General features: G+C 40.2%; 1 protein-coding gene across 4 annotated transcripts in view; it reads left to right on the forward strand.

The window, feature by feature from the left end:
- Positions 1–272: 272 nt before the first annotated feature.
- PPP2R2A (protein phosphatase 2 regulatory subunit Balpha) overlaps positions 273–26,381 on the forward strand; it is an 80,852-nt gene continuing 54,743 nt past the window's right edge. The window contains exons 1-2 of one of the 4 annotated variants that reach the window (XM_003937188.4): positions 273–590; positions 2,433–2,507. In XM_003937188.4, the coding sequence (XP_003937237.1) occupies positions 584–590; positions 2,433–2,507 (82 nt within the window). In that variant the 5' untranslated portion in view covers positions 273–583. Of the gene's footprint in view, positions 591–1,848; positions 2,049–2,432; positions 2,508–26,381 lie in introns of those variants that run through there. The other 3 variants (XM_074384082.1, XM_074384081.1, XM_074384080.1) reach the window with 3 other exon arrangements.

The raw sequence follows: 26,381 nt of genomic DNA on the forward strand, positions 1-26,381 counted from the left end.
TGAGCCCGCCCCGGAGCCCTGGCGCTAGCGCGAGGGGCTGGGACACCGCGAGGCGCAGACGGCCGCGGCCTGGCGCAGGAGGAGCTGGCGGAGGGGGCGCCACCGCGAGACGCGGGCGCGGCGCAGGCTGCGCGGCCAGGACGCCGAGGGCGGGGCAAGAACGCAGCAGGAAGGGGGCGTGGCCAGGAGCCCGCCCCGCCGCTCCCCCGCCCCTCCCCCTCCGCTCTCCGCCCCAGCCCGGCGGCTCCGCCCCCTCGGTGACGTCACTGGCCAGGCCAGCCGGCGCCATTTTGAAAGTGGAGTCGCCTGCCTCTGCCGCTGCCGCCGCCGCCGTCGCTGTCGTAGCCGCCGCCGCCGCTGCCGGAGAAAGAGCACGAGCGGGGAAGCCCTAGAGAGAAATCTAGCATCCTGCCGGCTGCTCTGCCCGCCCCTCTTTCCTTTTCCCCCAGCCCCCGTCCCCTCCCCCCGCAGGTGCCATCCGCCGCCATCCGCCCTCTCTACCCCCCCATCCCCAGGTGAGGGGGGTGAGTTCAGGAAGCGGAGACCCCGAGGAACCCCGCAGGGTCACCATTTGCAGCGCAACATGGCAGGTAAAGGAGAAATCCCCCTGGCCCCCTGACAAGGCACCGTTTCCTTCTTCCTCCCTCCATCACCCCCTAGCGACCGCCGGCGCCTCGCGCGGAGCCAAAGGGCGCCCCTCGGGTTTTAGGGAGTGGGGTCCAGGGGGGTGGGGTGGAGGCGGGGAGGGCTCCGGGGAGGCGAGTGGTCGCGGTGAGAGCCACTGGGCTTGGAGAACGGGGCTGGCGCCGTGGCGGGGGTGGGGGTGGGGTGTGCCGGCGAGCTTGGGGTGAGGCGTGGGTGGGGCGGGGTGGGGGCGCGTGCAGATTTGTCTCTCTCGCTCGCGAGCCGGGTGGATCCTCTCCCACCTCGCCCCCCGTCTTTATTTTTATTTTCTTCTGCAGGTCTTCATTTAATTTCTATTTTTCCCCCCGCTGGAAGCCTTCTTGGGTGTATAGACACATTATTTTGCACTGAGAAGGAAGAGCGCCTTACAAGTTAAAATGCAGCTGGGGGCATAGGTGTCTTTTTTTCCCCCACTGTGGATGCCAATATTTTTGAGATTGGAAGCCTAAATTTTTTTTTTTTCAAACCATTTCCTTTCCATTTTTTTTCCTCTTACCACCAAGGAGTGCAAGGCCTTTCATGTACAGCAAGTTGCATGAAAAACATAATTTCAACTTTTCCGTTTAACATGTTAGCTTTTTTGCAGATGTCCTTTTCCCAGAAGGGTTTGGTAGAGTTAGTTAAAATAGTTGCGGAGTTCGGAGATATAAATAGCAAGGAGGAGAGAGATTTAGGTAGAAGCTTTGGAGAGGAGGGGAAAGGATGTAGAGAGAAAACCAGTTTGGAAATAAATTTAGCAAGGAATAGGGGTGACAGGGGAGAGAGAAGTAATCTAACTGCCTTGAGAATTCTTTTTGTACATGTTGGTGTTGCTAAATCTTTTCCGTCACGTAGTAGAATGGGTTCCAGATTTAGATCAGTGTCTTTCTCCCCAGAGCCTCAGGACGTTTTCACCATTTCGTCCTCAGTACTTGCACATGAAATAGCAACATTCCGAGATGAGACCAGTTTTCCGTGCTGCATTCATTATTTAGAGCATTAAACCTTTTGAAAAAGTTAACATGTCGGGTTGACTTACGGTTTGCCATAAAACAAGTTGCTGGCCTTGTTGAATGATGAAATTAGATTAAAATTCTTTTGCACGAGATGACATACTAGCAAAATGAATTATTTGCCAGATCCTTTGGAGTCGAGGGATGAGGTGAAGGGAGGCAGAACAGGCTTCCTTTGACAGTCTCTTCAGCAGCATTCATTTTGGTTTCTTTTCCTCTCTGTCTGGAGCCAGTGATTTGCTGGTAATGAATGCAAAGAAATGGGTGTAGTGTTTGCTGTGTGTGCACTTTGGTGATAGGGTTCATATGAATCATTACTCCTCAACCAGGCAGTAATGTTCCCGAAGTTTTCTCTCCGTTCTATGTTTCATGGTAGTTTAACCTTATTAACTCTTCTGCAGGCTTTCTGTACACTTAAAAAGAAAACTTTTTAACTCTTGGTATTTACTTTTTTCTGGTAGGTCTTGCCTGAGTGTAAGGCTTTTACGATATTTGAGAGGAAGGGAAGCCTTGTGAACAGATGTATAATGACCATACAACATATGCCTTTAAATATTTCATACCTGGAATCTTTTTTTCTTTTTAGTACAATACCAACTCTGGGGACTAACCTGTTTCCAAACTGGTGCTCTTGGTGGTGGTTGTATGTGTGGGCAAAACTAAGCTGTTAGTATCATGATCATGCCAACCGTGGATTGTTTACGAGAGTCAACGTGAGCAGAACTCAGTTTTAATTGGTATGTTTTCTCTTTCCAGGAGCTGGAGGAGGGAATGATATTCAGTGGTGTTTTTCTCAGGTGAAAGGAGCCGTAGATGATGATGTAGCCGAAGGTAAGAAAGCATTTAATAATGCAAAATTTGGATATATAATTTTTTCAGAAATCTTTTCTGAGGGATTTCCTTGAAGCCGAGACTACTAAAAATTCAAGATGATTTTGTGTTTATTGTCCAAGAAATGTAAGAACAGTTTTATAAGTTACCTCTCTGAAATACGGCGTTAAGTTTCTTTTGTAATTTATGCCTTGTTTTTATTATTTTTTACTCTGAATTTACATGAAAGGAACGATAGATTATTAGACATACAGAATCATCACATGAAAGCTCTGAGCTCCATGTAAGGGTTTTTTTGTTATATAAATTCCACGTAGAAATAAATGGTGATGCATTTTTGTGTTTGTACATTGTTTTTAGATAAGTAAATTGAAATAGGTGCCATCAACATTTGGCTCAGAAACATTCTTAGCAGCATCTTTTATTTTTATGGGAAGATTTTTAACTTCTTTTGACTTTGCCTGGCTGTGGGAATACAATGCTGATTGGCATATTCTGTGAAGAGATGGTAGCTCAGATTATTCATTTTGTTGTCTTTCTGGTATTTAGGTGGATAAGACAGTAATTGCTATGCATATATCGCTTGTCTTCTAGAAAGCTTCTATTCTTGGTGCAGGTAGAAACTGTGTTTGATCAATTGAAGTACTTATGTCTAATTTTCTCCCCAAATTTGTTGACTGATGTGTTCCAGAAGTTTATCTGAGTTTTGAAACTTCAAGGTTGTGCATTTATTTGAGATGGTCTTAGGCAACAGAGGCATTTCTCACAAAGTAGTTGCAATATTTCATTGCTCAGAAGTGTTAAAATTTGAGCTTTAATAGTATTCTGTGTCTTGAATTACAGTAGGAATTTTCCAAACAACACTCAGATAAATTTAAACATGTACTTTTTGAGTTTTAAAAATTTGTTTGGTGAAAATTCGCAAACCTTTTTTCCCTGGATTATGTTGTCCTCATATTTCTGACCTGTCAGTAGAGTACTGTTTGTTTTGGAGATTTTTTTTTTTTTCAGGTGGTGGGTGGTAGGAGATGGCTTTGCGTTTAGCCAGCCGAATGCTTTCCTTTGCCTGTGTCGGTGTCATTCTTAATGAAGTGTCTGTTTTAGAGTGTGGTGAATCCTGTGGGAAGCCAACTGGCATATGCTAGATTTGTCATATTTTGCAGAGCTCTCATGTTCCTTTTCTGTTGGATCCTCATCTGTTTCTTAGACGAGAAACCAGTAACAAAAGAGACTGACTGATGGTCATACAAATAGTATAAATCAAGGTTTTCTGGTGAAGTCAGCAGTGTTTGACTTGTTTAGAGAAGTAAGTCCTAACTTCAAGGGAGGAGTTGTGTATTACTCATGTTGTAACTCCATTACCTGTTGAATAGTAGACACTCCAGTATTGGATCATTAGTTCTGTGCTGTTGCGTAATACTCACCAAGTTTTGAAAGTGCTGTATACTTGGAAACTGTTCTTTGGTTGAATTCCATTTGCTCCCTTAGGAAAGGTCCCCTAAATGCTGAGCACTGAGGATACTTGTCTAGAACATAAACTCTGCCCACAAGGAGCTCATAGTTTGCTTGTTAAACATTAGGCAGAAAGACCACATGACTTTTATTTAATCAGAAGAAATTGGTATTTCAAACTGAACATCATTTAACTGAAGCAAATAACTTGTGATACACAGTAAGTCCTCGCTTAATGTTGTCAGTAGGTTCTGCGACTTTAAGCAGAGAAAGCAACTTAAAACAAAATCTCTTTTTTATCAATACTAAAGATGCTGAGCAGAAAGTAACAAAAGATGCTGAGCAGAAAGCTAAGTCGAAGTTTTCAAGAACCTATTGGCCATGTAAAGTTAGCAGATAAATCAGTTACAGTTTCCCTTTGCTGATACTTAGTAGCTGCATTTTTCTACTGATTCATTAAGTAATTTTCTTTTGAGGTTGTTAAATATTATTTTAACATAAGCATATTTTTAACATCCTAAAATGCTGATACTTGGTGTGTGTGTGTGTGTGTGTGTGTGTGTGTGTGTATGTATATATACATATTTTTTTTTTTAGTTAAAATTTATCTTAGTAAAAATATGTACTTGTTCTAATAGCTACGTTATTGCTATACAAATGTATTAAGTATAAAGATCCAATTTTCAATGACATCACTTTAATTTGGGTATTTTTGCATATTAGAGTTTGCCTATTAGAGTCTTGTTTGTTTTACTAAGGGAAGCTCTGCTTTTCTGAAGTAAAGATTATTAACACATTTTCCCCCCTTGTTTACACAGATCTCTTAAACAGGTTACATGTAGGTCAACCTTTTACTCGCCTGTTTTCTGTTAATAATGTTTCTTGATTTTCTCCGTATTGTCTGTCTTTCTCCCATCTACATGCAGTTAGCTGCCAGGGCATACCATTTTTACTCTGTAATGCCTTAATCTTCTTTGCATACCTGCTTTCACCTCTGTTTGGGTTTGCACTCTTTCTCATCTGGATTGCAGTAACTTCCTAAATTATTCTCTGCTTCTTCATCCTATGTTTTGCTTCTGAGTTAATCTTAAATGCAGTCCAGTTTTGTCATTTTTCTCATAAATCTACAGTGGATCACTGTCCACTGGATTGGGAGTTAAGTTCAAACATGTCAGTCTAGAATGTATGACCTTTGTCCAATGTGGCCTCTCCTTCATTCAGTCTATTTGCTGCTGTGGCTGATGATCCAGCTAAACAGATAGTGTTCTTCAAAGGCATTCTATGCTGTCTCACTTTTGAGTTTTTGTTTTTTGCTGCTTCCACCTTGAGATGCCTGACAGTCCTCCCACAGTTCTCTTACCCAGATCCTGCTCATCCTTCAAGTCATGCCTTTAACCTTTTTGCTTAATTCTCTCTTTTGGAAATACCTATTTTTTAAATCTTCCTTTATAGCACTTTGTACGTAGATAATCATATTTTGCACCCCACGTCTCTACTGTTAGCTACTACAAGCTTAGTGCAGGACTGATTTATCTTTGTACCTTATGAAGGCATGAAACTGCTCTGTCTAGAACAATGCCTGGCACACAGTAGTTGAGTATTGTTTGACTGAAGGAACATAAATGTTATTGTTCTTAGGTTTTGAAAGGGGATGAGAACTGTTAAAAGGCAGGATGATCGAGATGTACTTCTAGCAGTCATGGATTTATTTACTTGGTAGAATTTTTAAAATAAAAAATTTAAACACTCTGCAGAATCATTGGTAGGCTTTTTATAACTGAATCGATGATACCCAACCATATAATAAATATAGGTCAGAGGACCTTGGGTTTTTATCTAAGCTCCAGCACAAACTCGTGTATGTCACTGGGGAACTGGGGATGAGTACTCCCCTGGGTTCCTGTATGTTTAGCAATGAAGTAACAAAGCTGGATTAGGTGGTTTTCTGCTCTTCCTTGTACTCTAATCTTGTTAATTTCCAGTGGCATCTAAAAACAAACAAGCCAAAATCTTTTTATTTATTTATTTATTTTTTTTTTTTTTGAGACAGAGTCTCACTCTGTCAGGTTAGAGTGCAGTGGCGTGATCTCAGCTCACTGCATCCTCTGCCTCCCCGGTTCAGGGGATTCTCCTGCCTCAGCCTATTGAGTAGCTGGGACTACAGGTGCGTGCCACCATGTCTGGCTCATTTTTGTATTTTTAGGAGAAGTGGTTTTGCCATGTTGGCCAGGCTGGTTTTGAACTCCTGACCTCAATCGATCACCTGCCTCTGCTTCCCAGAGTGTTGAGATTACAGGCGTGAGCCAGCAGCCACAAAATTGTTAGTACTGGTAATAATTACTGGTAATTAACAGTACTGGTAAGCTAAATTGTTTGAGATACTGGACTCTCCAAGAAGCCTTTAGTCAAAAATAAATTATTACTAGTAATATATTTTATATTTTTAATTTTTCTTTTATTGATAACTTTGTCATGAGACGGTAGGTAAGAGCACAGTCTCAGGTGCTAGGCTGCATGGTTTGAATCTTAGTCGTTTATCAGTCTTGTGATCATCTCTTTGTGCCTGGCTCCCCTCTACAAAATGAGTGTAACAATAAAACCTGTCTTACTGTTATTTTGATGATTAAATGAGTTTATACACATAAAACAGAACAGTACGCAGCACAAAAGAATCTTAAGAGGATTTAGATATTATTATTACTTGAACCTTTATTTTATTCTTACTTTGAAGGGAGGAGTCTTTGGAGTATGAGTAAATTGGGGAATTGTCTTTAAAGTCTACTAAAAATTTCTCAAAGTGAAGGAAACAGCATGTATGTGTATTTTATACATATTCTTTGATTCCACTAATAATAAATTATAAAATACATTAAAAACCAAGCTATAGGTTTAGATACACATACGAAGCTGGTAAACCTACAGAGAAAAGTTATGAAGAAAAAGGAAAAAAAGTACTGTAAAAAATACTATAAAAGTCAATGTACAGGCTACTTTTAAGCTGTTGGGAGGGAGTTGTGATTGGGAAGGCTGAGGAGGCATCTTAGGGGCTGTCTTGACTGGGATGATGGTTGTACAGAGGTTTATAAAGACTAACCTGGACATTTTTGTTTCAGTTTTTGGTTTTCTTTATCTGTCAAATTTCGTAATAAGAGGTTTTTAGTTAATACTGTACTACAGGATTTAGGATGAAAAATGGCAGTCCCCTAGCTCACCCACTCCTTAATCTCTAGGCCATCTCCTAAGAGCAGTTCCACTCTGCTGCTGGATTCCTTAGTGCGTCATTTCCTTTTTGGGAATAAAATGATGTTTCTATATCTTACCAATTTTAAACATTTCCAGCTGACTTCCTCCTTTAGTAGGTGACCACTAAGCTGTTCACATTGTTACCCCATTTCTCTCTCCATTGTGTCCCGGTGTTACATCACGCACTGTGGTTAAATTGGATGTTAGTGCTTATGTTGTTGTGACCATGCCCTTGTTCTCTACTGAACCTGTAGTGCTCAACAGTGTTTATTTCATCCTGAGGAAAATACAGTAGTTCCTTGTTTATTAATTGGCTACTATTTTTTTTTTTAACTTAATCATTCTGGAACCTTACAGAAAGTATGTGTAATGGTATAATGGACTCCCATCACCCAGCATTGTCAATGGCCAGTGCTGCCCTGTTGATGCTTCTGTCACTTGACCTTTTCCCATCCTTTTGTTCTTTAATAATGAAATATTTATTTTTAAAATCTGAATTTAACAAGATAGAAAGCCAAGGTCATTTTTTCAAGTCAAACAGTAAGAAATTTTCTCCTAAGATTTTTTTGCAGTAGCAGTTCTGATAATGTGTAGTTTAAATTTTACTTGTGGAAATATTAAAAATTCAAATACGTGTGGATAATCTGAATTGTGTAGTATTCGGTCAAAATAATGGAACAGGCCGGGTGCGGTGGCTCACCCCTGTAATTCCAGCACACTGAAAGGCCAGGCAGGAGGATCCCTCGAATCCGGCAGTTTGAGACCAACCTAGGCAACATAATGAGACCTTGTCTCTACAAAAAATAAAAATATTAGCAGGACATGGTGGCATGCAACTATAGTCCCAGCTACTCAGGAGGCTGAGGCATGAGCCTGGGAGGCCCGCTACAGTGAGCAAGATTGTGTGTTAAAAAAGAAAAGGTTGGGTGCAAATTAGATTTTCTGTAAATAAATCCCAAATAGTCATTGAATGGAAGACATGATGTGGCCATCTTGTGTAATCACAGCAACCTACATTTTTTGAGGGCTTAACTGTGTACCAGGCACTGTTTTAGGTGCTTTACATCTGTTAACTGTTCTTCTCGAAAACCCTGTGAAGTAAGTAGATACTGTTGGGAAGGTTAATTATATAGTCTTGAGCAGGTGGCGAAGCTGGGATTCTTACCTCAAACCTTTTTCTTTTCTAATGTAATTTTATTTCAAACCTTGATTTCCTTTTAGTTCAGTTGAAGGTGTTTGATGTTGTTGAACTGCAGCTTTTGTTTATAACAAGGTTTATTTGTAATGCCTAGTGATTTTTATTTTGAAGTAATTATCATTAGGCACTTTATTGAATTTTGTGCTAATGGCATTCTTTTTTTTGTTTTTTTCTTTTTCTTCTTTTTTTTGTGAGACAGGGCTCTGTCGCCCTGGCTGGAGTGCAATGGCATGATCACAGCTCACTGAAGCCTCAACCTCCCAGGCTCAAGCGATCCTCCTGCCCCAGCCTCCTGAGTAGCTGGGACTACAGGCACAGGCCACCATACCTGGCTAGTTTTTAAAAAAAATTTTTTGTAGTGACAGGTCTCACCATTTTGCCCAGGCCAGTCTGCTAATGGCATTCGTTAGCTGAGATGTGCTATATGAAGATGGGTTATAAGGGCTTTGAGAACCCTCTGAAGATAGGTGTAAACTTGTGTGTGATTGTACATATGTGCCGTCAAAATTGGTATCATTTAGTCCAGTGTTTCTCACAGTGTGGTTTGGCAACCCTGGAACTCATTCAAAATGTCTGTGTAGTCAAAACTGTTTTCACAGTAGTACTCAGATGATAGTTGCCTTTTTCAGTACACTGACTTTCACAACAGCGTGCAGAAGCCATCTTAGCATGAGATCAAGGCAGTGGCACCAAATGGTACCTGTAGTGGTAATCTTCATCACAGTGTACTAGCAGTTGATAAAACCATCAGTTTTAAGTATGTCCTTGAAGCAGTGAAAACTTAATTTTATTAAATTTCTACTTGAACACACGTCTGTTAAACGTCTGCATGATAGAACGGAAGGTACACCTAGAGCACTTCTGAGGGGGCAAAGTACAGTGATTGTCTGGAGGAGCAGCGTTGGTACAGCTGTTTGAGTTTCAGCTGCTGTTTTCATGGAGCAACATTTTTATTTGAAAGAACTACTGATAAACTGGTTATTCAGACTTGGATATTTGGTGGACGTTTTCTCAAAAGACCAAACTGTTGCTTCAATGGACAGTGTTTGTTGTCCACGATGAAATTTGAGCTTTCAAGCAAAAATTAGAATTTTGGAAAACATATATCTGCCATTGTGAGCTTGACAACCTCTGGATACTTAAAAGATTTTTTCAAATAAAATCAGTAGTAATACTAATGAATGTAATTTTTGATACTATGTAATGTGTCAACATTTGGAAGATCTGTATAACTCAGTGAATCAGTCTTTTACAAGTGACCAATGCATGTGATGTTAAACGGTCATACATCTTCAGTAAAAGTGCATGCTAGAGCATTGAATTTTAATGGGACAGACTACCAATGTGTTGTCAGATTCCACAAACCTTTAAGAATCTACCACTTGTGGAGTTTTGGTGTAGTGTCAAAGGTATATCCATAACTAAATGAAAAACCTATTAAAATATTCCTCCCTTTCTAACTACATATCTGAATGAGGCTGGGTTTTCTTCATGTATTAACTGACAAAACATACTGTGGTACTGTATATTGAATACAGAAGCAGTTAAGAGAATCTTCATTCTGTTAGGCCAGATATTAACGAGGTTTGCAGCAGTGAAAAGCAGTGTCATTAATTTTGTGGGTGGGGGCGTATAGTCATTTTTCATAACATTATTGTTGCTGAGTAAGGTGAATTACTATTTCACAATGAAGAAATATTTTAAAGTTTAAAAAGCCCTTGATGGTCTAAGATTTTAAGAGTGTTAAGAGAATTCTGTCATTCAGAAAATTGACAGTTGTTGGATTAGTCTGTTCATAGATTTCACTTCAGTAATAATACTTTACAAGTCTCCTGAACCACAAGGTAAATGATCAGAATAGTGTATTGCTTTTGTGCATGAATGTCTTAAAAAATTGCCTGTGAAAGTAGTTTCTGTGACTTGAAATTGTTTGTCTCCTCCCTCCTTGTTCTTTTAGATACCAAATTAGATCTGCCTTAAGCTCTTCAGCTGGTGATCTTGGTAAAGGAAGAATACCTTTTGACGTTAAAGTGTCTATTTTTAAACTTACCTCTCCCTTACAGAGATTAAATACCAGTGACATATTTGCTAGAATAAAAAAGTTTTTTAGAGTTTTTCCCACAATGTCTGCTCAGGTTCAACTATCAGGAACACTGAAATTCTCAGAGCCTGGTTTAGTGCCATTCCTGGCTTGGCTGCCTCTTCATTAGAAGTGAGTTGGTGACCTTGTTATGGTGTTTTATTTTGAGCCCAACATGTAGCAGTTTGGTGATGTGTTGTCTGTTCTTGGAAAGAAGACAAAAAATTGACTTGGTAACCCTTTATTTTCCAGCTTCTAAAGGGAAGAGAGAGAGTGAACAATGTTTTTTTGAAAATCCTCATGAAATGACCAACATAATTCCATTTTAAAATAGTTAAATTTCCCATTATAAGGATGTAGTGTCAGCCGTTTATTGCTTACTGGCTTAATATTTTTGTGGCTGTCTTACACTCTTAAAAATTACTTGCCAAAGTTTGTAGACTTTAACAGTTTTCTGTCCAGGTTTAAACATTGACTGTAATAAAAAAGCAGCTCAGCTAATTTAAAAAAATTAATCTGAATGTTTTTAGTTCATCTTGGCAGTAATTAACATTTCATCTAGATCTTTGTTCTTGGCATATGTGGAACCCTCGGCAAGTTGTTGAATACTTCTATATGCCACATTGTCAGGAGTTACACTCTTGTAGCTTTTAGTATCTGCAGGTTAAATCCTCTCTGTATGTTCAAATACCAATTGGAGTTTTCTCTTCTGGAGTCTTTGAATTATCTCTTTTTATCTAGTTCACAGGGTCTGTGGACCGGTGATCTGGTTTAAGAGCCTTTGCTTTAATCTTGTAGTTATACCTGTGTTTACGTACTTACTGAAACTCCCTATGGGACTCTAGATTTGGAAGAATGAAGGATATTTTGTATGGTAATAATGGTTTTTAGACTACTTAAGAGGGTATTTTTTCTTATTGGTCCTCTTACTACATTTTCCTGAGATAATATTGGAGGGAGTAATCTCTAAAATACTGGACTTGACAGATTTAGTGTGTTCTCAACTTTTTTTTTCTTTATTAAAAACTGTCTCTCATGGGCAAGAATATTAGAAGTATAAATTGGATTTTGAATCAGTTGCTTATTTTATACTTCAGTCAGAAGGAAATTTAAGTTCTTTTTCAGTAGCCTCTATTAAGAGATATCAGAGTAAGTAAAAGGGAATGGAGGCAAAATTTTAAAAATCTTCTAAAGATCCAGAATCATGCTTAGATCTGGGACAGTGTTACTTTTCCTAACCTGCCTTCGCAGGTTCATTGTAGGTCCGCTCCTCCGCATTGAAGTACAAATAGTACCTTTTTGGTGTTCCCCTGTATGTCCCTTTTTTTTCCTGCCTACCACAAGGTAAGATTCTTAAGGGTGTAGAGTAGACGACCTTCTAAGGCAGCGTGAGAGGAATTTTTCCTATGGGCTAATAGAGTGGGAAGGCTCTAATTCAAGAGAAACAGGCTCTTGTAGGCAATAAATAGTTCTTACCAAATTTCTTATCTAGGAATGCAACATGCAAAAATCATAGGAATTGGTAGTAGCAAAGTCATTGCTTGTTCTGTCTTTTTTTTCCGCTTGACATAAAGTGAGCATTAATTTTTTTTCTAGCAGCAGAACCAATTTTAGTGAAAATTTTTTGCTACCTAATGTTTTTATGCATATTTTATTATAGAAAACACATAACATAATAAAATGTAACATCTTAACTGTTTGAAATAGACCGTTCAGTAGTGTCAACTCTGTTCATACCGTGAAACAGATCCTCAGAACTTTTTCATCTTGCAAAACTGAAACTCTATACCCATTAAATAACTCTCTTCTTCCCCCCCTCTCAGCTCTTGGCAGTTACCATTCTACTTTCTGTTTCTGTGAATTTGACTACACTTTAGATTCCTCCTCCAAGAGGAATCACACAATCTTTTCATAATGTCTTCAGGGGGCCGGGGGCGGTGGCTCAAGCCTGTAATCCCAGCACTTTGGGAGGCCGAGGTGGGCTGATCACGAGGTCAAGAGATCGAGACCATCCTGGTCAACATGGTGAAACCCCGTCTCTACTAAAAATACAAAACATTAGCTGGGCATGGTGGCGCGTGCCTGTAATCCCAGCTACTCAGGAGGCTGAGGCAGGAGAATTGCCTGAACCCAGGAGGCGGAGGTTGCGGTGAGCGGAGATCGCGCCTGGGTAACAAGAGCGAAACTCCGTCCCAAAACAAAAACAAAAACAAAAACATAATGTCTTCAGGGTTCATCCCTGTTGTAGTAACGTGACAGGATTTCCTTCCTTTTAAGGCTGAATAATAGTCTATTGTTTGTATATACCCCTTTTGTTTATTCATTCATCCTTTGATGGACATTTTGGTTGCTTTCACCTTTTAGCTCTTGTGAGCTCCTATTTTTATATATATTTGGGGTTCTGTATGTAGGAACCAAGTAGATACTTTTCTATAATTAATTGGAATAGTCTAGGTAGAGCGTGAAAGTATCAGTTTAAAGGATTTAAAGGTTGTTGTCATTTTATTTTTAAAACTACTGTTTGATTGAGGCTACATCGCTGGTTTTTATGGTGAGGAGATGGAGCTAAGGTGAGATTTTGTTCAGCTACAATTCAACAGGTATCTGTTGAGTTCCCAGTGCTGTGGAGAATGTGAAGAAGATAGAAGATACTGTTCCTTCATGTTAGATACGCTAGAGGTCCATTTTATTGAAATAAACATTTCCTGTAGCACTTGACTTTTGGTATTACACCTGTTTATGGTACTGTGAAAACCTTCTCTAAACCCGTGTAGAAATTTTACAGATAATGGTAGAGTCTGGGTAATAAATTATTTTCCCTTTTCTAAGTTGACGTTATGCTGCTACATGTTGAGATGGGGCTGTAGTACAAATACATACTTGTTTCTTGGCGTTAAATGAAAAAACTCGGCCGGGCACGGTGGCTCAAGCCTGTAATCCCAGCACTTTGGGAGGCCGAGGCGGGTGGATCACGAGGTCGAGAGATCGAGACCATCCTGGTCAACATGGTGAAACCCTGTCTCTACTAAAAACACAAAAAAGTAGCTGGGCATGGTGGTGCGTGCCTGTAATCCCAGCTACTCAGGAGGCTGAGGCAGGAGAATCGCTTGAACCCAGGAGGCGGAGGTTGCGGTGAGCCGAGATCGCGCCATTGCACTCCAGCCTGGGTAACAAGAGCGAAACTCCGTCTCAAAAAAAAAAAAAAAAGAAAAAACTCACATATTGCAGGTCTGAATTTATCTTTTACTGCTTTCAAATTGTGAGTTGAAATTTTCTAATTAATATTTTTAAAGACTTTTCTAGGTGTGTTTATGGCAGCCTACAAGCTACCGTACCGTCATTTGAACTGTTTGGGACTCCCGTAAACATAAAATTACTTTGTGACACAGCAGTTCTACTCCCAGGCATATATCCAACAGAACTGAAAACGTGTCCACACGGAACCTTGTATATGAATGTTTATAGGAACCCTCCTTACTCATGATAGCCAAAAAGTGGAAACAATGCAAGTCTCCATCATCTGATAAATGGATAAAAGTGGTGTATCCATAAAATGGTATATTATTCAGACACTAAAAGGAATGAAGTACTGATAATACGTTTCAGAATGGATAGATTTTAAAATTGTTCTAAGTGAAGAAGCCAGTTACAAAAGACCATTTAGTTTATGATGCCATTTATATGAAATGTCCAGAATAGAGAAATCTGTAGAGACAAAAAGTAGATCAGTGTTTGCCAGGAGCTGGGTTGAGGGGAAGGGAGTTGGGAGTAAGGGCAGTGATTGCCATTGGGTGTTGGGTTTCTGTAGGGGGTGATGGAAATGTTCTTGAATTAAGTATCGGTGATGAACATATTAAATAGCCACTGAATTGTGTACTGATTTTGGAAAAAATGCTAGTAAAACAATAAAAATTAAACAGGATAAAAGAGATAGGATTTACTCTTAAAAGTTTCTGGGCCCGTCATGGTGGCTTATGCCTGTAATCCCAACACTTTGGGAGGCCGAGGTGGGTGGATCACCTGAAGTTAGGAGTTTGAAACCAGGCTGGTCAACACGTCAAAACCCCGTTTCTACTAAAAATACAAGAATTAGTGGCATGTGCCTGTCATCCCAGCTACTCAGAAGGCTGACAGGAGAATCGCCTGAACCCAGGAGGTGAGGGTTGCAGTGAGCCGAGATTGCACCACTGCCCTCCAGCCTGGGCGACAGAGCAAGACTGTCTGAAAACAAAAAAAAAAGAAAAAAAAAAAGTGAGTGTTTAGGCTGGGCACAGTGGCTCATGCCTCTAATCCCAGCACTTTGGGAGGCTGAGGCAGGTGGATCACTTGAGGTTCAGGTGTTAGAGACCAGCCTGGCCAATATGTTCAAACGCCATCTCTACTAAAAATACAAAAAATTACCTGGGCTTGGTGGCTCACGCCTGTAATCCCAGGTACTTGGGAGACAGGCACTAGAATTGCTTGAACCTGGAAGGCGAAGTTTGCAGTAAGTCAGGATCGCGCCACTGCACTCCAGCCTGGGTGACAGAGCAAGATTGTCTCAAAAAAAAAAGTTTCTAGAGCCAGTAAACTGCATTTACAAAAGAAGAACATTGATCTTGCATCACTGTACTTATAAGTCACACACAGACTACATTTACGTCTAGCTTTCTCCACTGTATTAATCAAATCGTTTGTACATCTGTTTTACAAAATACAAGGTAAAGACTTTTATATTTTAATGACTAAGTTAAAAAAAATCTAATAAAGGCTGAGCATGATGATGCACGCCTGTAGTCCCAGCTACTGAAGAGGCCAAGGCAGGGTGATTGCCTGAGCCCAGGAGTTCAAGGTTGCAGTAAGCCATGATCGTGCCACTACACTCCAGGCTGGGTGACAGAAAACAAAATTAATGCATAGATAGAAGAGTAAATCAAGAGGAATACAGCAAATGTATGCTTCCCTCTTCTTTCTCCCAGTTTCTGTGTCCTCTCACCAGAGATGCCATCACAGATTTCTTATATATCATTCCAGAAGCATTTTGTTTTATATTTCCATATGTTTTTTAACAGCGCATCTTTATCATTTTGGACTTGAAAGTAGGAAAATGTATTCTAGGAGTCCATGCATTATTAGGCAAGGTCTATAGGCCCTGCCTTAAAGACGATCTGATGAGTTGCCTGAGAAGTTAGCATTTTCTTCTGATTAGCATTTTCTTTTAACCAGTAGATTAAAACCATACATATTTCTATATGAAGAGTTGCTGAGAAGGTTGTACACATTGGGAATTTGCATCTAGACATGGAATTAGTGGACTCTAAACAAAGCTAAGTAAAATCTATAATATCTAAAATATCCAAGTCTTTAAAAATAGCCGTTTGAACAATGAGAACACATGGACACCGGCGGAGAACCTCACACACTGGGGCCTCTCAGGGGTTGGGAGGCTAGGGTAGTGATACCATTAGGGGAAATACCTAATGTAGATGAGGAGGTGATGGATCCAGCAAACCACCGTGGCACGTGTATACCTACGTAACAAACCTGCATGTTCTGCACATGTACCCTAGAACTTAAAGTATGTATTTTTTAGAAAAAAAAAAAAGCATGTTTTCCTAAAAAATGCTTTGCAAACATATGGTTTTAATCAATAAAACCTTATTTTACATGTAAAATAAATAATAAGTTTGGATTCACAGATATTGGAGTCTTTTGAGGTAGACCTTAAGTCTTTTTTGTTTCTCCACTTTAATTATTCCTGGCAGTGCGTAAAGTGACCGGTTCATTTTGGTGATTATTTAATCAGGACTGTACTACACATTATAGAGTAGGCTAGATCCTAAAGACCTAATGTGTGTTCTTAACTGTTCAGTAAACACATAGGCCCTTTTGGTCACATGACCACCATGTCTAATTCTCAACCTAATTTCTTGGGAGTTTTGTTAATATTCCTTAAAATGCCAAAATGTCATAATTTGTATAGTGCTCAGGTTGATGAGAATAAAGCTTTGTTAAATTCTTGCGATGCAAAAATGTTTTAAGAATTTTTATTAAAGGAAAAATAATTTTGATTATAAATGTCTGACGTGCTCAAGAAACTGAGTTGCCTGTGAGTATAAATGCTTCATATGCATTATCTCATTTAATCCTCTCAAGGATATATTATTACTTTCATTTTATAGATGAAGAAATCGAGGTTTAGATAAAGTAACTTGCCTAAGGTCAGGTAGTTGGAAAGTAGGGGAGTGAAGGGTTCAATGTTGTTGGTTCTTCTGACTTCACAGCCCATGTACTATAAGTACATAAAAAAATAAAATCGAATGCAGGCATATCTCAAGGATTTTGCTGCTTTGCTGATGGCATCATGAAATTGCACCAGTTTAGTTCTCTTGCTGTTTCTACTACGTCTGCAGTTACTTCCCACATGGAAGTCTTGAGCGCCTCACAGTTATCCATGAGGACTGGAATAAACTTTCAAACTCCTGTTAATGTTGATATTTTGATGCTGTCCCACGAATCATGAATGTTCTCAGTGGCGTCTAGAATGGTGAATTCTTTCCAGGAGGCTCAGTTGACTTTGCCCAGATCCTTAAGAGGAATCATTGTCTATGGCAGTTATAGCCTTACAAAATATATTTCTTTTTTTTGAGACAGGGTCTCACTCTGCTGTCCAGGCTGGAGTGCTGTGGTGTGATCATAGCTCACTGCAGCCTTGACCTCCTGGACTCAGGTGATTCTCCCACCTCAGCGTTCCAGATAGTTGGGGCTACTGGTATGCTCCATCATAGCTGGCTTATTTTCTTATTATTTTTTTTTTTTGTAGAGTCAGGGTTTCAACATGTTCCCCAGGCTGGACTTGAACTCCTGGGCTCAAACGATCCACTCACCTTGGCCTCCCGAAGTGCTAGGATTACAGCAGTGAGCCACCACGCCCAGACAGTATTTCTTTAATAATGCTAACAGTTGTCTTGAAGTCAGAATTATGCTTTGATCCATGGGCTGCAGAATAGATACTGTGTCAGCAGGCATGTAAACAACATTGATCTTCTTGTCCCTTTCTATCAGAGTCCTTGGGTGAACAGCAGTATTTTGAAATGAGTTTTTTTTTCTGAACAGTAGGTCTCAGCAGTGGGCTTAAAATATTTGGTAAACAATGCTGTAAACAGATGTGCTCTCAACTAGGCCTTTTTGTCTAGAGCAGGCGTCCCCAAACTACGGCCCACGGGCCGCATGCGGCCCCCTGAGGCCATTTATCTGGCCCCCCCCGCCGCACTTCAGGAAGGGGCACCTCTTTCTTTGGTGGTGAGTGAGAGGAGCACAGTATGTCGCGGCCCTCCAACGATCTGAGGGACAGTGAACTGGCCCCCTGTGTAAAAAGTTTGGGGACGCCTGTCCTAGGTAGTATCTTCTGTAAATACGGGGCTGTTTTACTTACTTTGAAAATCCATTGTTTGGTGTAGTCACCTTCATCAGTTAAATTCTCTTCCATTCGCCAGAGCATTTAGAGGCCCTTGTAGGATAATTGGCCTAATTTCAGTATTGTCTCCAGGAGGCCCTAGGAGGGAGGAGAGAGGGAAACCGCCAGTAGGTGGAGCAATCAGAACACAGCATTTTTTTTTTTTTTTTTTTTTGAGATGGAGTTTCGCTCTTGTTACCCAGGCTGGAGTGCAATGGCGCTATCTTGGCTCACCGCAACCTCCGCCTCCTGGGCTCAGGCAATTCTCCTGCCTCAGCCTCCTGAGTAGCTGGGATTACAGGCACGTGCCACCATGACCAGCTAATTTTTTTGTGCTTTTAGTAGAGACGGGGTTTCACCATGTTGACCAGGATGGTCTCGATCTCTCGACCTTGTGATCCACCCGCCTTGGCCTCCCAAAGTGCTGGGATTACAGCACAGCATTTTTTAGAATTCTATTTGCTGACCTGTGGATGCGGTTCATGGCACCGAAAAACAATCAAAATAGTAATATCAAAGATCATCTATCACAGATGACCATGACAGGTGTAATAATGATGAAAAGTTTGAAGTTTTGCAAGAATTACCCAAAATGTAACATAGAGACACAAAGTGAGCACATGTTGGTTGGGTGCCTTTCTAGCAAGTCTGCCACAAACTAACTTTCTTTCTTTTTTTTTCTGAGACGTGGTCCCACTCTTTCGCCTAGGTTGGACTGCAGTGGTGTGATCTCGGCTCAGTGCAACCTCTGCGACTTGGGTTAAGTGATTCTTCTGCCTCAGCCTCCTGAGTAGCTGGGAATTTAGCGCCCGCCACCATACCTGGCTCATTTTTGTATTTTTAGTAGAGATGGAGTTTCAACATGTTGCCAGGCTGGTCTCGAACTTCTGACCTCAGGTGATCTGCCTGCCTCGGCCTCCCAAAATGCTGGGATTACAGACTTGAGCAATCACGCCTGGCAAAAAATGTTCAATTTATGAAAAACTCAGTGTCTGCGAAGCACAATAAAATGAAGTATGCCTGTATAATCTCACCATTTTTACATAGCATCTGTTAATATTTGGGCATAGATTTTTCCAGCATATAATTCTTCTTCCGCTGCAAATATATATTTTCAAAACTGACATCAGATGTAGTTTTGTATTATGCTTTTCCCAGTTAACATACATGAGAAGAAGTTAAATGGCTGTACGAGATTTAATTGGATCTCTAGTGTATTTCATTTAGACATTTAGGTTGTTTATAATGTTTGCTGTTGTAAAGATTATGAACATCCTTGTGAGAATCTCATTGCTTTAGGATATATTTTTGGAAATGGGATTGCTGGGTGGAAAGGTGTGATTTCCCCCCCCCCTCTTTTTTTAATGGCTTATGGTATTTATTGCCAAATCACCATAGAAAGTTGGTGTTGATTTTTTATTTCCTCCAATAGTTAATGGGAGTGGCCATTTCCTGACCTCTTGACAATACCTGGCACAATATTCACCATTCAGAAAAACCTTTTACAGTTATTTGTTTGGGCACGTTCAAGTGTGTGGAGACTTTTTGTGTTCTTTGTCTAGTTTTCTTTGGTGATGCTTTTTCTTATTTATTTATAGTATCATAGCCCTTTTCCCCTTTTGAATCATACATTGTAGTGGAGAAAAGTTGGAGGGAAACTCAAAGAAGAAATAATTTGGGTCTACATTACATGGGAAAGACTTCCTAAATGAAGTGAATTTTTTTCTTTTTTCTTTTTTCTTTTTTGGACACACAAAAGCAGAGAGTAAGGAAACAAAACATTTGAGAATTGCCATGTTCTAGTTTTCTTACCTGTAAATGTGATTAATAGTATCTGCCTTTTTATTCAGAGGATCAAGTGTACATGACTGCTTAGTTTTGGCACATAGTAAGCCTCAGAAAATGTAATTGATGCAGTTATTTTGCTGTTTGATGCCCGATTAACAGAATTAACAGTTTGACAGCAGAAGAACAAAAAGCCTGTCCAGTCCACAAATTGAGATCCACTAGTTTTTGAGGTTTTGGGCACATTTTAGGCACTTCCAATAAATATATGTTACATAAATGACTAGCACTTCAGACTGGTTGGCTTAGGCATTTGGAAAAACAATGGAGAGAAGATTAGTTTCTTGGTTTCATCAGAACTGGGGTTAGTTTAGGGTTTGGCACTTTGACTATTTAATTTGACTAATTTAAAATTACTGTGCTGATCCAGGCATGGTGGTGCAAGCTTGTAATCCCAGCTGCTTGGGAGGCTGAGGCGGGAAAAGCACTTCAAGCCACAATTTCAAAGCTCTTGTGATCATACCTGTGAACAGCCATTGCACTCCACTCTGGGCAGTGTTGCAAGACCCTATCTTTGAAACAATGAACAAAAATTCAAAATGTGTGGCAGTAGAACTTCAGGCTTGTTTCTTCCCCACCCCCCCTTGGTCTCGTTTTCCCTTTTTTCTTAGGTTCCTCCTGTGTTTTATTCTTCCCTATGATCCTGCATCTTCTCTCAAGAGTAATACAATTGCGTGGGATGGGGTACACCTAGAACATGCAGGAGGGTCCAAAGCACCCTTCACTGTCGGTGTCAGTTTCTTGTAGCAGGTAGGGATGGAGTTTGGGAACATCCGAAGGGATGGTTTCAGGCACACTGAGGCCCTAAAACACCCTGTTATTGACTCCCCTTGCTACCTAAGGTGACGTAAATAGTATATTCTTTACTTTATAAATACTTTCTCTCCTTTCCTTCTTCCACTCACTTGTTTGTATTATGACCTGAATCTTTTATCAGAGTCTCGGGTAGGCTGACAAATACATGTGGAGCCCTCGGAAACGTCTGCAGGAGTCTGATGAGAATAGAAATGGAAAGCAGATGTTACTGTGCGAGTGAACATGCTGAATTCTCCTCAGTCCCTTAATTCAGAAGTGTGCAGCTTTGTTAAAATAGTGGTATTGGCCCGATAGAGCATTTTAAGGTATCTTGATTTTTTTTACTCAGCGTTTTTGACAGAATAAATAGATCTGTTGTGCTGTTGTCACATCAGTTAACGTTTGCTCTCTGTAAAGGAATAAAACACCACCTTAGGTTTACGTCATACTACTGCAGTTTACATCATACTATTATGCATTAGCCATCTCTAGTTGTTACTTCAAATTTGTATTTGAATTTCAAGTTTGGCTCAGGCTGAGACCTTACTAAGCAAAGGTGTGCCTTTGCTGGTAATTTGCCTTTGAATTTTTATCTTTGTCATTTTTCTGTTTGTTTCCTTAGCCTTGAGGCACCTGCTCGTCTAAGATGAGGGTTTCTCTCCTTTCCCAGCCATCTTAAGTTTCACATTGTTTTAAATTGATTTTTATTTTATCCATGTAGCTCATGTACATGATTTTGAAAGTCCATAGTTTCAAAATACTTAAAAGAAACATGAACAGTTTGTTTCTCTCACCTGTCCTCGTCTTGAATCCCCAAACTCTTTTAGCTATTTCTTCTGGTATTTATTTATTTATTTATTTATTGAGATGGAGTTTCGCTCTTGTTGCCCAGACTGGAGTGCAATGGCGTGATCTCGGCTCACCGCAACCTCCGCCTCCTGGGTTCAAGCAATTCTCCTGCCTCAGCCTCCTGAGTACCTGGGATTACAGGCACGCGCCACCATGCCCAGCTAATGTTTTTTTGTATTTTTAGTAGAGACGGGGTTTCACCATGTTGACCAGGATGGTCTCGATCTCTCGACCTCGTGATCCACCCGCCTCGGCCTCCCAAAGTGCTGGGATTACAGGCTTGAGCCACCGCGCCCGGCCTGGTATTTATTTTTATATTTCTTTCTTTCTTTCTTTTTTTGAGACAAAATCTTGCTCTGTCACGAGAGTGAAAAAAAAACAAACAAAAAACGAGACCGAAGGAAAAAAAAAGGCTGGAGTGCAGTGGCATGACCTCGCCTCACTGCAACTTCTACCTCCTGGGTTCAAGTGATTCGCCTGTGTGAGTCTCCTGAGTAGCTGGGACTACAGGCGTGCGCCACCACACCGAGCTTATTTTTTATATCTTTAGTAGAGATGGAGTTTCACTGTGTTGGGCAGGCTGATCTCAAACTCCAGACCTGAGGTGGTCCGCTCACCTCGGATTCCCAAAGTGCTGGGATTACAGGCATGAGCCACCATTCCTAGCCTATTTTCATATTTCTAAACTATATGCCCCTATGACTGTTTTAAAAGAGCAATCCACAGATGTAAATGGTAGCTAAGAACTGAGGTCTGCTAGGCTCTTCCTGCTGCTCCTCTTGGATTTCTCAGTATGTTACACTATGTTGATTGTTAAGGCTAGTGTTCAGAGTTGTAGCAGACTGGATACTGACCCCCCCCCCCCCCCAAAGAAATCTGCATCCTAATTCCTGGAACCTGTGAATGTTACCTTATATGGCAGAGGACTTTTAGATGTGAGTGAATTAAGGATTATGAGATAGGGAATCATCCTAGGTTATCCTGGTAGCCTGTAAATGTAAGCACAAGGATGCTGTAAAAGAAGGCCAGAAAATCAAAGGAGGAAGTAAGAGATAGGATTGGTGCAAGGAAAGGGTTACAAGCCAAGAAATGCAGGTGGCCTCCAGAAGCTAGGAAAGGCAAGAAAATGGAGTCTCCCCTTAAAGCATCTGAAAGGAACCAGCCCAGCCGACAACTTCACTTTATAGCACAGTGAAACTGATTTGACTTTTGGTATCCAGAACTGTAAGAGAAAAAATTGCTGGTGTTTTAAGCCACCAAATTTGCACGAATTTGTTATAGCAGCCATAAGAAACTAATGCAGTGGTGGACATTGTACATACAGCTGCCGTGTAATTTCTGAGTTTTTTTCTATTATAACATTGTTTTCTTTAGAGTTAATACCTTATTTATTCATTTATTTGGGTTTTAATCTCCCGTCACCATTTCGTTTCTACACTTTTCAAAAGCCTTTTAATGTAATTTTCCACATGATCAGAAGAATCAGTTCATGTTCTTCCTGGAATTCCCCATCATGTTTCAGTCTGAAGTACTTTGTTTCGTTTTCTGTGAATCTATCACTAAATCATCCTCAAATCCTCTGCAGAGACTAAATCTCCTCTTAGTATATTGAAGCACATCAAACGTTGTATCAGTTTTACTTTTGCCTTAAGCTCTATCCCTCCAACACACTTGCTTCAATCTGGGCAGTTTCTAAGTCTGGTGCACAGCTGTTGTCCTGGGATTTTCCTTGATCATTATCATTGTGATCACCATCGTGGGAATTCCTTTTGCCTCTCCTAGGTTGGAGCTCCTTGTTCTTGGATCCCATATCTTTTTCTTTTCTTGGTTTATGCTGTCATTTTGGTGCACAGTATCTAGCACTTCATGAGCAAGACTTCATGGGAAGTTAGATTTTTGAGATCTTGCCTGCATGGAAAAGATGTGTTTATTCTACTTTCACACTTTCAGGTTTGTCTAGGTAACATTTTCCTTCAGAATTTGGGAGGTATTTCTTTTTGTCTGTTAGCTTCCAGTGTTACCATTCTGTTTACTAAATTTTCCTTTCTGGATGATGTGCTTTGGTGTGGGTCTTTTTCATTAATTGGACTGGTACTCATTGGACCTTGCAGCTCGTAGAGTCGTTTCCTTCCATTTTTTCCTTGTTTGTTTTTTCTGGAACTCCTGTTATCTGGATCTTGGACTTTCTGTACTAGTCCTCTATTTTTTTCCCCCTCCACTATTTTCCATTTTTTTTAAATTTGATGTTCTGGGGGAGTTCTCAAGTCTTTCATTTATTTTTACCATTATATTTTTAAGAGCTCTTTTGCCCTTTGGAATAGTGATGTTGGTGGTGTTTTTGAAGCAACTCCTGTAAATGGAGTGTCTTCTCTTTGAGAAGATTAATAGTTTTTTGGTTTTGTTTTCATTTTCTAATTTGAGCATCTGTTTCTTTTGAGTTCCTTTTTTCTCTTTCATTTGGTAGACTTTGGTATCTGGTGATCCTTGGTTGTCTGTTAGTTCTTAAGAATGAGGTACTAAAAGTAAATTAGCCTTGTATCCACTGGCAGAGTTACTCAGTTGGTGGGCTTCACTGTAGGGTGTTGAGCCAGGGACCCTCAGGTCAATGTCTCTAGATTAGAAGGAACTTCTAGTGTCTTCTGTCAGAGGGAGGTGGCTAGATGGGATGGGTCATGTCTTAAGCCTGGCTGCTGACCTTCTGGGAGCCAGGAAGATCATTGAGCAACTCCTGGATTAATATGTAGCCTTTCACTTAATTTTCACTTGTTTTTAATTTAATGCCTTACCACCAGCTTCCTCTCAAATTGATACCATTCCTAGGTCTGGTTCAGTTTCTCCAGAGGTAAACTTGTTCCCTGTGTTAGAGTCTAGCTTCTCTGCATCTTACATAGATGTTTCAACCAATAGCTGTTTTGAGTCTCATGCCTCACTGCAGCCCTCAAAGGTACCTGGTGCTTCTGTGTCCTGACTTGGCAACCCCTTTGCATGCTTGGAGGTTTCACTTGCTTTTATTTTGCTGAGTTTTGTATTTTTTAGCACGCTGGTGATTATCTTCCTTTATTAGTTTACTGTCATTTTAGTGCAATTTAGAAGATAATGCATGTTTTGTATTTACATGTTTAACAAGTGAAGTGTTTATAGTTCTTTTTCATTCATATCTAAGAAACTTGGTAATCACTTTCTATGCAGTAGAAAAAGGTAATTCACAGAATTTATATAAAAGTAGATGTGTTTTCTCAGATCTAAATTCTGATACTGTGGGGTTTTTTGTTTTTTTGAGATGGAGTCTTGCTATTGTCCCAGCTGGAGTGCAGTGGCATGACCTGGGCTCACTGCAACCTCTGACTCTTGGGTTCAAGCAATTCTGCCTCAGCCTCCTGAGTAGGTGGGATTATAGGTGTGTGCCACCACACCTGGCTAATATTTTGTATTTGTAGAAGAAATGAAGTTTCACCATGTTAGCCAGGCTGGTCTCAGGTGATACCCCCCTCCTTGGCCTCCCAAAGTGCTGGGATTACCAGCGTGAGCCACTGTACCCGGTTTTTGTACTGTTTTAATGGACTTTTCTTTCCTCGATTAATAGCAAAGAATGATAAAAATTAAAATAGCTTGTGTCTAAGATACCCTCATTTTTAGACCTAAATTTTAGACATGAAGCAGTCAGCCAAAAAGCAGTGAGGTTTTGAAGAACTTAATATATCAGAGAAAACGTTAGCTTTCTTAGATAAAAATTATACTTTTTTTACTCCCAAAATAATTAATACATATGTTTGTCTTAGAATGAAGACATTTGTTGTAGACCTTTGGGCTGCTGTTAACAGAATACCACAGACTGGGTGGCTTATAAACAAACAACAGAAATTTATTTCTCACAGTTATGGAGGCTGGGAAGTTCTAGATCAAGGCAGCTGCAGATATGGTGAGGACCTGCTCTCGGGTTCAGAGACAGCTCTCTTGACATGGCAGAAGGGACAAGGACTTTCTCTTGGGTCTCATAATTTATAAGGACACACTGATCCCATTTATAAGGACTCTACCCTTATTACCTGATCCCTGCCAAAGACCTCCCTTCCAAATACATCACATTAGGCATTAGGTTGCAACATGTGAATTGTCTGGGGGGACAAACATTCAGTCTGTAGCAACATAAAGTAGTTACTTTTTGCAGGCCAGCTAAAATATCCATTTTCCTTTGGGAAGATCAGTTGTCTTGAAACTAAGACACAGGATTAAGGGAATAATGGCTTTAGCAATACAACATTTGTATTGTAGATTTAGTACTGTGCTGCCTCTGCCTACCTCAGAGGTCCTTCCTGTCATTCTTCCCTTGCTTGCTAGTAGGTCCAGCCACAGGAGCTTTCTTGAGGGCTTTGAAGTTGCTCCTTTTATTCTCAAATATACTTTCCTTCCTAATCCTGACTACCTTGTGTAAATTAAACTCATTTCCCTTCCAGCCCCAAAAGAGATGTACATTTAATGTTACTTGTTTTTAGAATATCCTTTGTATTATTTGAAATGATGTTTATTTGCTTGCTTATTGTATGTAGGCTGTTGCTTTCCAGTTTGTGAGTTTCACATAAGATTCGGAAATGAATCCTGATTGTTTTGTTCTGTGATGTTCGTTCTCAGCTTGTGTAACATTTTTAGGCATATGACAGTATCTCGCATTTGTTGAATGGATAGATGTATTCTGCAGGTGTTTTCATGTGTCATCTCATTTTAAAATATATGTTAAGTTCAGTTTTTTGTTTTACTAAATGTACACTTTGTTTTTCAAAATAGGGAAATGCGATAAGCTAACAATTAGTAGCACTTCCCAGTTTTTTGAACCACTAATTAGGAGACCCAGACAAATCCTCATAGTCACACAAGCTGGTATGTGCATTAGAATATAGACCAAACTACATTAAAGACCCATATACACAGTGGTTCAAAAAATTAGCTTGTTCCTCTTTCATGTGACGGTCAGTGGTACAC

Source organism: Saimiri boliviensis, chromosome 13 (genome assembly GCF_048565385.1).
Source record: "Saimiri boliviensis isolate mSaiBol1 chromosome 13, mSaiBol1.pri, whole genome shotgun sequence".
In the NCBI taxonomy this organism is placed as follows: Eukaryota; Metazoa; Chordata; class Mammalia; order Primates; family Cebidae; genus Saimiri; species Saimiri boliviensis.